The sequence below is a fragment of the Ochlerotatus camptorhynchus genome, unplaced genomic scaffold (genome assembly GCF_037179485.1).
Source record: "Ochlerotatus camptorhynchus isolate MF236.1 unplaced genomic scaffold, CSIRO-AGI_Acam_v1.1 ptg000033l, whole genome shotgun sequence".
Lineage (NCBI taxonomy): Eukaryota > Metazoa > Arthropoda > Insecta > Diptera > Culicidae > Ochlerotatus > Ochlerotatus camptorhynchus.
This window is the reverse complement of record NW_027040524.1, coordinates 4,175,879-4,190,859: the sequence shown is the minus strand read 5'-3', so window position 1 is coordinate 4,190,859 and position 14,981 is coordinate 4,175,879. Positions and strand designations below refer to the sequence as shown.

The 14,981-nt window shown below is 36.4% G+C and overlaps 1 protein-coding gene across 4 annotated transcripts in view; it reads right to left on the bottom strand.

The window, feature by feature from the left end:
• Positions 1–14,981, bottom strand: part of fry (Protein furry) — a 227,533-nt gene that overhangs the window by 141,215 nt on the left and 71,337 nt on the right. For all 4 annotated transcript variants that reach the window (XM_065231242.1, XM_065231265.1, XM_065231249.1 and 1 more), the window contains 3 exons: positions 13,048–13,215; positions 12,474–12,981; positions 11,987–12,097 (listed from right to left, as the gene is read on the bottom strand). In XM_065231242.1, the coding sequence (XP_065087314.1) occupies positions 11,987–12,097; positions 12,474–12,981; positions 13,048–13,215 (787 nt within the window). The remainder of the gene's footprint in view (positions 1–11,986; positions 12,098–12,473; positions 12,982–13,047; positions 13,216–14,981) is intronic.

Sequence of the window (14,981 nt, the reverse complement as noted above, 5' to 3'; positions counted from 1 at the left end):
GCCGTCACAATAAATAGTTGGAACTTCTCGTGCTAGTATGTATCTATACGTTTGATTCAAAGTGTTTTTATGTTACTTCATACGCGAAGTTAACGATTTTCAGAGTTGGTTGGAAATGCTAACATGAAGCTTTAGTGTGATGATTTATTAGCTAGAGAATGATCTTGATTTCTAAAACGACTCAGTCGTTTTCTTCATATGCTGACAAACTTTAAAACCTATGGCACAGATTGGTGTTACCTATTGGACAACTGAACAGGACCTAATCAAAACAGACCAATGCTTTTCGAACAGTTTTAGCTCTTCAACTGTAAGGTCCGATTGCAAATCCCACAGAAAGATTTTATCTCAAAACTTGTTCCGGCTGAATACGCTCATTCATTTCTCCGCTTGACTTCTCATGCTCTTGAATGAGCAGAGGATTTCACGGCACGATTCTACTCTCCTGAAAACCATTTATAAGTATGGCTTTAAGTTTTTTCATCTTCTGCGTTTTTCATCTGAGCGATTTTATGCGTTGGCAATGATTCTCCGACACGAAAGGTTCGATACTCGATTAGATGTTAAGGTGATACTCTAAGGAAGCCTTGGCGTGAAATTTCAAAAGCACAATTGTCAGTTTCCACAAAAAATACATGAAATTGCTACTCTATGGTTGCTGTGCTACTATTAACAGAGAGCAGCAATTTCATTGTTGTATGTTTTGTGGAAACTGACATTTTGAAATTTACGCTAAGGCGTCCTGCGAGTATCACCGCGATAAAACGTTGTAAGAAGTAAGATACTTGGGATTCACTCCAGCGAAATTGAATATTCGGCTGGTTTGGTACACACCAAAATCACGCAGAAAATAGATAAAATCCGTGACAGTGGAAGCCTACTACGCCATCGTGCACTCAAGCCAGCCATTTGGACGTGGATATATGAAAGTTTCAACAAGCCTTAATTATGGTCTACAGAACCATCATAAAATCCAAATTGTTACTGGGGATGTGTGGAAATGAAGATTTCTCACGCAACTTTTCTAATAGAGCATTTCCCGCTCAAAACCGCAAAAAAGTGCCAGTTTTGAACCGACCCTTCCCAATTTGGATGAAGCATTGCTCATGTGTTGATTGAAACCTAAAATTACATTTAGCATATTGCCACTCATCGACACTAAGTTGAGAGTTCGAAGTAGGCCGCTCTGCGAAAATGACGTGTTTTTGTTTTGCTGCGTCGTTTTTGTTCTAGTGAAAATGTTATAAATTTACAATTTCATTTTTAAAAAGTGTTAATTTGAAGGTACAGAAGTGATGTTGAAAAGTGCATTATACCCCGTTCACATTACAGCGTATATCATGTGATATAGGCTGTCTTGCAATGAGCACCCATACATCTAGTTTACGCTGGAAATCCTATGTATGAGTGCTCATTGCAAGACAGCCTACATTACGTGATATAGGCTGTAATGTGAACGGGGTATTAAGTGAAAATTTGCAAATTCCTATCCGTTGCATGTGGTGCCGACTGTTCTAACCTACGCGTAGCTACGCTCAGCTAAGACTATGGCTTATATCATGTAATATAGAATGTCTTGCCATTGCAAGACATTCTATATTACATGATATAGCTCATACATCTAGTTTTCACTGGAAATCCTATGTATGAGTGCTCATTGCAAGACAGCCTATATTACATGATATAAACCATAGTCTGTCCAGGGTATAAGTTTATTTACCTTTTCGTTCCTCTGTCCTCGATAGGAAATATCCATCTAATTCAAAACGATCACTTTAAAACTTACTAAATACGCGTCAATCAAGTATTTCACTACTGCTTGATTGAAAGTTTCAGTACATTATCAATTGGTGTATATTTGCATCGATAATGTATTGGAGCGGGGCTTAACATGTGTGAAAATAGCTTCGGAATGCTTGCGTTCTTGAAATGGGCTATTGTAGCTGCGGTAGAGCTGTCACCCTCTTACTCCCGGGTTCAAGCTTCTTTGCATTCATAAGTAATGATTGCAGGCAGATTTTATCCATAATACCACTGCCAGACAGTGGGATTTAGGCCAAGGGCGAATCTTCATTCTAATCTACGATCCCACACAATATTAATAACCTTTTACACATCAGAATGAATTGTGCATATGTTTAGGATCAACAAACATTTTCAGGCGGAAAGGAGCAACAGGATTGAGCTGATAACGTTTCTTAATTCCAAAATCTGAAGACTGTTTTTAATAATATGTTTAGGTAATGGGCAGCAACAACGGACAGATAAACTACTTAGAGCTTCTATTTATTAAATGCTTGATATAACGATTGCCAGCAACGCCGGCTGGGCGTATCCTATGGCTTACCCTCCCTACTAACAAAAATACACCCTTCCCGTGAGACACTTATGAGGGGTCGTAGAGTTCTCTGCATCTCTCTTAAGTAAGTGTCGGACTAACATTACTCTCCCATCCCCACCAGATACTAGGACGTGGCCAGGACAGCTCTGGTCTGTAATTTACACATCCTTTATCTAAAAGGTAGTAATTAATCACAAATTACTATCTAACAACAACGGATGAAGGTGGGTCTTCTTCTTAACAACAGTTTGGAACTCGTACCTACGACATTGTGCAACCTGGTTTATACTATACTATGCTATGCCACTCATCGACGCTAAGTTTTTATAAGGGCGAATTTAAAAAAAAAATTTGAGTAATTTGATCAAAACGACGTACGAACTTTAAGAAAAAAAAATACACTGAGAGAAAAAGTTACTAGTAATGTTAAAAAATAAACGTTGATTTTCTTGAATAAAGCTAAAAATATGTCCTAAAACCTCGTGGAGAGTGGCAGATGGTAGAATGCTTAAAAATGTGTTTTATTTTATTTATTTTTTGTTCGAGATTTCCGTGTCATAAATTTGGCATTTATTAACTATGAGGGACCATCTTTTAAGCTCAATTTGTAAACAGAGTAATTGGGGAGTTATTAAGGAGTTAATGATGCACTTTAAAAAGCCTAAAAAGCAACAATAAATACTTTTTGCCTCTAATGCAAAACCTAATTGTTTTATGGTTGCTTTTATAATGATAGAACCCGTTTATAAAGTATTTTATCAAGACATTAATGAACAATTGCTAATGACGTTTATGCTTGAATTACAGAACAGTTTTAAGGAGGGATTGATAACTGTTTTAATCCTTTTAATTTGTCGAACCTCTTAACGGAATCCCTTTATGAAGAGCTTTGAGTGGGTTAGTTTATTTCCTTTAAATTCCGTTATAATTGCTTATCTTTTGACAGATACGCGTATTTCGTCTACTACTTGCAGACTACATCAGTGCCAAGTACTCAACACCACTGAAGAATCCATCTTTTATCTACGAGTTATATACTAATCAATAGGTACTAAAAATCAGCAGTTATCCACTGCCATGTCAAAATTTACCTAACCAGGTACCTAAATTCAGTCTCCAACAGGTAGAGGCATGCTACGATGTGTTGTTTTAGGTAGCATGCTAAAGAGTCTCGAGTATCCGTTTCCTTGATCTCTAAAGCAATGTTGATGGATTATGTTTAAATATTTCTAAACTTTCAGCTACGTCTAGTTTCCAAGGCGAAGATACAGTCCGCAGGATATTAATGTTTTCCTTAGTCAAATTTTGCCCCTTTGTAACGATATGTTCTGCAACCTTGGATTTAAATTCATAATGAAGTCCTTTATCCATCTCTTTGTTAGCCTTTTTTACCTCTGCGATGTGTTCCTTAAACCTTGTTTCCAAAGTCCTTTTCGTCTGACCAATGTAGAGTTTATTGCAATCTGGACAAGAGATTTTGTAGTCTCCGGCTTTCCCTAAGACATTTATTTAATATTTAGTTGATCCTAACAGTGACTTCAGCTGATTTATCCTACAATTTGACCAAAATCTCAAAACAGTCATGACCTTCTTTCCAAACTTTAGGAAAGACCTCTACAAATTTTCTTAAACAGCTGGGGGAAACAAAAATCCCAGAACTTCCACTAAAATCCCAAATCAAATCCAATCTCAAATGATGCTGAAAATTCTCTTAAATTCTACGAAGTTCGCTGAGCTTCTACAATTTCGGCTGAACTTCTACGAAGTTTCTTGAACTTAAATAAATCTCTACATTTCCATGAAGTTTTACGCTGTTCTTTGAAATGTTTGCTTCACTTCTACAAAATTCTCAGAATTCTTTTTAATTTCGCTGCATTTCTACAAACTCGTGGTGACCAGCAAATCTCGATTTACAATTTCCTAGTTTTCCCGGTTTTGCGATATACATTTAAATTAAGTATAAAATCGAATTCGGTTAAACCGAATAGATCGCTAGGTTTAATGGGTCACTACTAAGACAGTAGCATTTTTTTTAATCTTGAATTTGCGTTCGAAGCCTTCAAAATTTGCCTATTTTTTAACTACTTTTGAAATTCGCTGAACCCTGGGTTTTCGATATTGGATTGTTCTCAAGTATTTCCTTTAGTTATTTCCAACATCCAGAATAACATAAATTTTAGATTATCTCTGGGTGTTGGAGATTAACCCACCCCAAATTGGAAGAAAGGTGACCATACGGAGTAAATGTTGGGCATCATTCTTCGGGTTCGATCAGCCCACGTACACATCACCAAACAGGAGAAGATCACCGATCAACGGTCATCATCAATCGGCAACAGGAGCGATGGGAGAAACAGAATTCTCTCACTCTCAACCATCCCAGCATCCGAAGGCAGCGACAATTTAGGCAGTTAATTAGCCCATCTTCAGTGCCAGTTAGACCTCCATTTATGTTATGTATGATATGTAAATTGACTGTAAATATGTGTATGTACTGCCTATCATCGCATATCAGTCCCACATGGAAGGCATTAGGCATTGAGAAAATGGCAGTCGAAGTTACGAAGTGAATTTTCCTTGTAAATATTTGGAAAATCATAGTAAATTTATTGATATTTTTCAAGTTAAAATCTGTTGCAATGAAGTTTTAATATTTTGTTCAGCGAAAAATATGGCAATTCGAAAAGCAGAACTTTAATTTGAACTATGGACAGGAGGAGCATATCAGGATGGGATTAAAATGCGATTATTTTGCTTGATGGGACAAACTGACTTGATGTTGTTTTCACATTTTTCATGATCAAAGTTCATAGTTTTATCACATAATATGAAAGTAGATGCCAATTGATAGTGGATAGCGTTGATATCTCAAACTGGGACTGATATGCGATTATAGGCAGTGTAGTGGTTTTTTTGTTTAAATATACTGCCCATAAAAGCATAACAGTCCTATATGGATTTTTGTTGTCTTATTTATCTATTAGAATCGATTGTGAACTACCAGCATTTTAAATCGTGCACTAAAATGTACATGTTTTGTTCAGAAAATATCGTCAAAAATACCAAAACAAGTTTGTCCCATCCATATAGCATGTGAAAAAATAAGTTTTCCACAGCGTTTTTCTCGGCTTGCTATTTTTCCAGATGGGACTTATAGCAAATTTTTCCAGATAGTACATAGCAAAACGATATACTGGTTCTCAGAATTTCGTAAAACTTGGTAGTTTTGTTCCTTATCGCAAAAGATTAGACCGTTTTTTTTTTTTATTTTTCCATTTGGAAATGGTTAAGGTGGTTCAAAAATCGATTTTGTTTAAAAAGAAGCCTAGTCATATAGGAGCATTGATCGAAAACCCAAAACTTGATAACATCAAAAAATAAACTGAAAAACGAAAAAAAAAACGCTTTGCTGATTTTCTTGATACGTTGTGTAAAAAAACTTAAATTATCAAGGAAGCATAAAAACATAAATGCGCCTTCTGTCTAGAAACTATGAAAACCATAAAAAAAAAACAAATACAGTAAATGTTTTTCAACACTAAAGCCATTTTTTTTTAAAATGCTTTTATCTAAATAGTATTTTTAATAACTTTTCATTTGAAATTTTGATCTTTGAAATCAGTGGTTCAAAATTATGATTTGTTCGAAAAAGTCATTTTTGAAACAAATTGATTTTTCGGACTACCCTAACATACAAATGGTCACCCTGAAAAAAATAAAAACAAATACAGGCTTCATATTTTGCGATAAGGAACACAACTACAAATTTTTACGAAATTCTGAGAACCACTATATTGTTTTGTCGTACCAAGCAAGAGAAAATAACTAATAAATACCTAATTCTGTCCTGATACCAAAATTTGGTGTTGATCAGCATGACGTAAGAGGTAAAATACCAAAGTATAATACCAAAAAATTACATGCAAAATACTTTGTAAATATCAATATCAATTGATATTTGGATACCAAAAGAATACCTGTGTCGTATTGTTTTGGTATTGCATTATTATAATTTGGTATTGGAATGGAACATTTTTTTGAAATTATTTTTTGGTATTTTACCTTTTATGTCAGGCTCAGCATACCAATTTAAGGTATCGAGATATTTGTTGATGCTCGGGAAAAACATCTGAAAAAAACAAAAAATAACAGAATTTTTCTTGGCTTGCTTTTTTCAGATGGGACTGATATGCTTTTATGGGCAGTACAGTTGATAGTTACCATTGAGTACGTGTTTAAATGCGAGAAAGAAAGTGATTGAATAGGGATCATATCGGTATCTTTCCTTTTTTATAATTCGCTTGAATTTTCCTTAGAACTCTCATATAATTCACCTCAGAATTTAAATCTTGTTCCGAATAATTTTGGAGATGTCCTCTAAATTCTTCTGAAAATTTACTTGAAATTCTCCTTAAAATTTTCTAAAAGCTCTTTTCGGAATGCCCTTGTAATTATGCTCATAATTCCCTTAAAACTGAATCCTAAAATTTCAATTTCCTTTATTTTTTCTCGGATCCTAGAATCCTCTTCACAAAAGCAATATAATTTTCCACAGAGCTTCATAAAAAATTTACTCTGAAGTCTCACAATTGACTTGAAGTTCTTTCTTAAAAAATTTCTCTGAAATACTTTGGTCGAACTCATTTTAAAATCACGTCAAGAATGCAATGTTTCTTCTAAATTACTTTATTCTGAAAATATAAGTAGTCTAAGAGTCTTGAAATTTTGTCAAAGATCAGCTTTTTTATTTTTTTTCGAAAAAAGGACACAGTATACTTTTTCCTAATTGGTCATCGAAATTCACGGGTTTTCCGGTTTTTTTTTTCAAGTGACTTCGAATTCCCGCCTTTTTCTCGGTTCACTGGTCACAGTTATCTGAACTTTTTAGAATGTTGTAGACTTTCTGCGAAACGAAGTTTCTCAGACTTGATCAACGTTCCCAATTCTACAATGCATTCCCGAATTTTTACAAAGCCCCCTGAATTCCTAAAAAATCCTCTGAAGCTCTACGAAGTTCCACGAATTTATATTAAATCGCCTGAATTTCGACGATGTACGATGAACAAAATCCTTAAAGTTTTAAAAACTCTAATAAAATTGAAGAGAAATCCCAGAGTTTCATCAACAAAATTCACTTATATTCTCTAAAGCTCGCAAATGTTCAACCATGTTTCATGAAGTTCTACAAAGTTCTCTTATCTTCTATGAAACTTGCTGAAGTTAGTCTAGTCGAATCTATGACATGGTCGAAGGACAAAAGTCTTAGGAAATAAGGTCGAATAGACAAAAGGTCGACATAAAATAATGGAGACAAAAGATCGAATGGAACAAAAGATCGAATAGGACAAGAGGTTGAATGAACAAAAAGTCGAAATATACAAATAGTCAAATGGGACGAAAAGTCGAGTCGACATAAGGTTGAATTAAATTTAATGGGACAAAAGGTCGAAAATGATAAAAGGTCAAATTGGAAAAAAAGGACGCATCGATCGAATGGACAGACCTTTTGTCTATTCCACCTATTGTCCTTCGTTTTTGTCCTACAAGTGCATGTATCAAGTTATTGTTAGCCCTTTGCCTGTATCTTGGGGTCAATATGACCTCAGGTAATTTTAGAAATTTTGATTATTCATCAAAACGATTTTTTCTATGACATTTTTGCATGCTAAAGTCTTTTTGATGTACCTGCCTCTTAGTTGAGACATATTCCGAATTTTATTTAACACTCGTTTTGCAGGATTTTCAAAATGAACTGGCTTTATTTTAGAGGTATAGACAAAGGGTTAATAAACAAGTTTTAATCGATTTCACTCCACTTCAGACGCATGGCCATTTTGTCGCTTAAGGTGGACATCCTTGCCCCGTAGCATATTCAACAGGCAGATAAGACAAGAGGTTTTGAAAGGTCTTGGTACATCAAGACAATATCATAAACTTGCAGTTCGGTGTACAAACTACTATAAAATCCATGATATGGAACACATAGAACGAACAATACTTAGGGTGGCACATTTGCCCCTAAATCCTCTGCCTATTTACATATTCAGGTCGATTTGAAATATCTACATCATATTACAAATTGGGAATTCTCAAAACTTCGCGAAATTAGAGGCTTAGGTACCCGAGATAAAACCGATAACTAACCGATAACATATGAATATCTTAATGTCTTATTTTTATATGCTTGTGATATAACACCTTGTTTTGTTATTACTCAGTTATCGAAATATTTGGTAAAATATCAAATAAATACCAAAATAACTAAACGTGATCTTTCAGTTTTTAGACAACAACCCGAGCAGGAAACAAATATCTAATTTAGACCTAATACCAAAACTTGGTATTGATCAGCATGACAGCGTTTAGTATCCGTCAGTTATTACAATAACTAAACTACACACTTAGAAAATAATACCAAACTCGGTTTAATTTTCTGCCGAACCTCTTCGGTTACCAACGAGAAACCGAATAAATGGTTTAAAAACATTTTTTCAGGCGTATTTATCGAATCAGACCCTAATTTCGGTAAAATAGTATAAATTTGTCAGATGGCAATGAAGACTGAACTTAAAAGTACGCTAATGCATCACTAACTAGGTAAACTGAACCGAATATTTGCTAAAACATGTTGAACGTCAAACGCTTAAACGAAATTTTTACCGAAAACTCGGTTCTCTAAGCTGAGTCTAAAAGTAGGCAGCCCTTTTTTTCTCGCGTGACGTGTGCAAAACTTTAGTAAAAATGGAAAAAGTTCTGGAGCAGCTGCAACAGGAGGATGCACGTTTGATTGAAATCTTTTGTAAGTATTTGAAAATAACGGTACGAGTTTATTTGCAGGCATCTTGTACTATAGTTTGTTTCTCCTGCCGTGAAAATATACAAGGTTATGTCTCTGGCTTGCAAAGGCATTTTAAAACCCATTTGAATAAGAATGACTTCAAAGTCAGTGATGTTTTTTTGACTGTACTTTTCCACGCTGTAACTCGCGTTACGGAAGTTTTTATTCGTCAAAACAAATTAAATAAATATATTCCATACATTTCTTTGACAAAACTGGTTTTATTTCAAAATTTAAAGCAGGATTTGAAGTGAAAACCGAGCGCTGCCAAGAGAACCGAATTCCGTAAATACAACAGATGGGTCGGTTTGTTTGACAGCGTTCGGTAATTCTTGAGTAAACCGATGTTCGGTTATTTCTGCTTAAATTTCATCATCAATTTCATCAACCGAGATTTTCGGTAACTTTGACAGATTGTGGGTAGTAAAAATAACTAACGACAGCTCGGTTATTCCTCTTTGAACCGAACAGACTACCGAGAGTTCAACAGATAAAAACTCGGTTGAAATCAAACCGAGTTCGGTAATATTTTCTTAATGTGTTCAAAGGACCTACAATTATATCTTGGAGTGGCACAATAAGTGGAAAGTACTTTTGAAGAAAGGTCTATTAAAAATTAAGACAGTTGCAACTCGAGGGGAAAAATGTAATACCCGCGCAGGAACGAATAGCTCGATACTTTCCATTTCGTCAAGCCAGTGTAGACTACATACAATGATTATTACAATGTTTACTTACATATTTATACTTACATATTTATACACTTTAAATTGGTATTATAAGAGGTAAAGTACCAAAGAATAATACCAAAAAATGTTCCCTCAATATAATTCCAATACCACATTATTATTAAACAATACCAAAACAATACCACATAGGTATTCTTTTCTTATCCAAATATCATTTTTTGTTATTTGTGAAGTATTGTTTTTGGTATTATTCTTTGGTATTTTACCTCTTATGTCAGGCATATCAACACCAAATTTGGGTACCAGGAACAGAATGAGGTATTCATTAGTTATATTATCCTGCTCTGAAATTCTGTGGACACTGCAAACAGAGTCAAAAACACCTAAAACGACGAGAAGCTCAAAAGGCTTGTTCAGTCTTACAACCTAGCAGATTGGCTTAGCTAGCTGACTTGTGTAGCTTTCGTATTAATAAGTAAATAAGCTTATTAATTGGTAGATTATTATTATTTATTATTCCTTCGTCTTCAATGTATTCGTTCGAACTGCAACTTAATCTAAATTTATAATTCTATTACTGAACACATTTTTTAAATAAATCTGAAATCTGAAAACGGCATCCACTTTCTCAGCTTTATTTAGTACTCTTCGATCTGATCCAGAACTTTGTCGATGGTTACATAAGTGTAGCACATTGGTCAAACGTACTATTTTTTTTCTTTCTTTTATTTAACGTCGGTCTCTGTTCCGCAATCTAGTGCCAATCACCGACGGACATCGATTGCCATCCATTGACGGCAATCGAATGTGCAGGAAGGCAGTTTCCACACCTGCGTAGGATATCGCACCCATTCAACAACACACATGGGCCGGGACCAACGGCTTTACTTCCCTTCCGAAGGAAGACGTGACCAGAGATTGTTATGCCTCAGAAAAATCCCACCGACCTCGACTGGGATTGAACCCAGACCCATTGGGGTGTTAGAAAGCAGTCACGCTTACCACTACACCACCGGCGCCGGCACACGTACTAATAGTTTTCTAAATTGTATATCTCACTCTTGTACTATCTACAACTGGAACAGGTAATCGGTATGTGTATCGTCACCTTAGCTACGGCAAAGAGATGATATTTTAGATCCGTCTTTATTCGCTTGAGAACCACCTTCACGGACACGATATTTTCCTATGGCCTTGCCACGGTGATTCAGATCCGTCTTCATTTGCAAATGAATGGCCGATTATTTATCTTCTTTCGGGGTTCTGAACCAATATACGTAATGTACGTCGTTTTCTTGGAATTGTCTATCCTTGAAAGATCGCCAAAATGAAAAAAAAAATTGGAAAGGAAAATCACCAGATGATGCCGTCGATGCAGTTTGAATCCAAATGAGGGCCCGGTGAAAACGAAGTGAAGTGACAAGTTGACAACCATGGTGAAGTGATTCCCGGGCACTTCACCGTGCGTGAAAAGTTGACACAATAAGGGCCGAGATCTTGTAAAGTTGTCAAGAGAAATACCATTCATAAAAACATAGCACACCTTTCTATTCTTTTCCTCACATTCCCTTTCCTGTTCCTCCAATATGCCAGCGCATGTAATAACTATAACTAGTCAGTTCAGCACCCATCTATGCTAGCTATATGTCATCATTCTTGGTGACATTAGAATCTGTGTAATATGTTATGCACAAACTCTAGGTTACATCATTTTGCACCAGCTGGAACAATCGTATTCTTGAGTGAGATCCAAAATCATTTCGCTAGCATACGACCTCGCTTCGCTTCTGTCATGTTACGCCTTATTGCCAAGTGAATTCTGCTCAAATTGTTTGTCATCAAGTTCAACCACATTCGTCGAAATATAAACGCAACGGAAACCCGCACTTCGTTGAACCTACTCGTTTCACATTGATGAGATACTTCTAGCAAATGAGTATCATCTGCTACGTAATCAAAATATCCCTTCCATTCATCAACAGAGAAGACCAACAGTTTTGCTTGATAGATAGCCGAGTCCATGATTAACTTCATGACGAATTTATTTCCATCTTACATCATTCGGCACAGGGGTGCTATATTGGAGATTAATACGAAATATTCCAGCCAAACACTCACCTTCTCATCCTTAGATTCCATCAGCATATCAAGCCAGTTGTAAATCGCACCATCCTCAGCCAGCAGGCTCGGGTCGAAACAGGGGCCACAGCAAAGCAAAGCGGAAGTTGCCTAGGGAATTGACGAAATAGCAAATAGAGAACGATAGATTCAGATCAGAACGAAGGCAATAAATGTCAGCGAACGTGATTAATAAAAGATTTTATCTCGTTTAATCTGTAAAAGCCGGTAAATCCGTGAGCGCAAAATGAATTAAGGATTCGTATCGGTAAATTGCGATAAAGTGTAGTGAATGAGAAACAGATTTTCCGTCTAAACGAAATCCACAACCCGGCCAGTGTAATAAATGACAGACTACTATCTTCTTAATTAGTTCACAAAAAGTTTAATAGGATTTGAAAATCTAACTATGGCGCGAAAAGAACAATTAATGCATGGCTGAAAACGGTTTAATTAATGTTACCAATCCGATTTTCTATAGACTTACCAGTAAGGCACTGTACTGCAACTTTTCCTCGTCAACAGAAATGTTGCTGATAGTGCTGCTGTTAACTGCTTGATGACTTGTTCCGGTTGTGTTACCAAATGGTATTGAATATGAACCACTCCAAGAAGTGAATAAATTAACTAAATTCCGCTTCAACTCACGCGAAAGTAACGTGGCGCATGACTCCAGCGAAAAGTTTTTAATCATCTTCCGAATGAAATCACAGAAATGAGTTTTCACTTCACGCATGCTGCTATTATCCTTATCCGTTTCTGCCTCCAGGTACAGCCGTGCGCCATCGATGTACTCGACGAACGTCGGATGAAGCGACATGCTTTCCCGTTCCAGAACGAAAGGACTAATACCGAAAGTGCCATTTTCGACAATTTTCTCCAACACTCTGACCAACTGAAGACGTAGAGCGTCACGACGCCGTCGACGACGCATGTTCTCTTGCTTGCGGTCAATTGCCTCGCGAATGTACACCACCAGCTCCTCCATCAAATCTCTGCGTAGGTTTATGAAAACTGCGAATTAGCTTTGACCGTAGTGTCTAACAACTTAATCAACTTACTTCAGGGCATCATGGTTGATCATTCCAAGCGCGTTTACAGCAGCATCACGGATGTCGGTTACTTCACACCGTAGCAACGGTATGACAAGCTTGTAAAGAGCCACCGGTGATGCGGCTGTACCACTGGACTTGTCGCTGCGATCCGCGGACAATGAATCCGGCGATGAGCTGTAAAAGGTGGGTGCGGAAACAATGCTTCAGTTAGCGTACATTGCAAGCGAAATCATATCTATTATAAAATGGTTTATCTAGCGATGAAGCAAATGAACTGGCAAGAAAGTAATACTTTGTAATTTTTGCGTGCGGCGATGTGCTGAGTGACTGTAAATGGGGCTATTCTTGTTGTTTTTGGTTGAGCATTCTAGTAACGTGGCTGAAATTCTAAGCTATTAAGTAATATCCATATACTTTTATACTATTTCACTTTTGTTGGCGTGGATGATAGCATATTAAAAAAACGCTTGGGGAACCATGCATAAATGACGTAGCATTTAAGGCGAGGGAAGGGGGGTTTCAGAAGTTGTGACCGGACAAGTATTAGGTATAGCAAAATACGCTACAAGGGGAAGGGTGGGGTCTAAAATCGGTCAAAAATATGCTGCGTCATTTGTGGATGTCCCTTACGAGAAGACGCTCAGTCATGTAAACACACATATCTTCACTTTACTTAAGTTACTGAGTGCATAAATGTGATATTCCATCACGGGGACAGTTTATGGAGGTGGGAGAACCGCATGGTTTATATATTTGTTTTTAAATATTTGTATGGGTGATTGTTGAAGCAGGATGAAAGAGGGATCATAAACTGTCACCATGGTTTGTCGACAGCCACTTATTGCATTTAGCTTGTTAATAAATGTCTGGTTTGAAATGGAATAAAATGTGTATGTTGCACCCAACAAAATGACATACAAGGCTCCGAACACATGGTGCACCTCAAAGTATTTGGAGATGTTTTCCAAAGTTTAAAAAATATGACAATACAATGTCTTGAACATCCTTGAAATATCGTGGTCTGTTCGCTTGTACTACTGCCTTTCTCAACTGTTGCTGATTTCGATGCGTATCACGTGATAGCAGTTATTGTTCAGTGTGCTTTGTTCACCATCTGCAGTTTGCTTGGTCGATCTTATTGCGACCTTTTTGTGATGAGTGCCCAGCATCAAAATGACAGCAAATTGAAATCAAGTTTAGATATCAACATCAAACTGAAATCATAATTTGATTTCAGTTTACACAATTGAAATTTGATATAGGTATTAGGATTTTGTTTTCATTTTGCTGTACATTTGCTCTTCAGAAATTTGTTGTTGCGGGTTTGTTTTCATTGCCTTAGCATAACATCAAATTTAATACTAGTTTTGATATAAACAGGAAAAATGGATATCAAATTTTGTTTTCAGTTTGCATGTATAAAGTAATATATCATTATACTTCTACCACTCCGATCGAGCTATGTTACAGAGCGAGGTTGTCATGGTAGTCGTAGCAACAGTTTTGTCTGTATCGTTGGTTGCTTTATGTGTTTAGATTCGCTACTTATGAGCACTCTAAAAAAATCAAAAATTGAACAAGGACATTTCGAGATAAGGGAATTTACGTATTCTCGTCAATCTAAGCACGCGCAATTTCTCAGCGTCACTCACACATATGACGTGTTTGTTTATTTTCATTTATCTGCTGCTTGCTATTTTATCTATTCCAATTGACAGAATTGTCCAAAACGGATTGAAAGCGTTTTTACAACGCTCGATACTTCTCAGGTGAGTGTGACTATTCTCAGCAGCCTCTTTTTCTTCGGAAACCTTTCCATTTGAACTGCATGTTAACCAGCGGTCATTATCGGCATCTCGAAATCAGCCGTATTATAAAGTGCGTATATTTCATTTGAAGAAAGACCTGACATAACAGGTTTGCTCAGTCGTAAACATGTA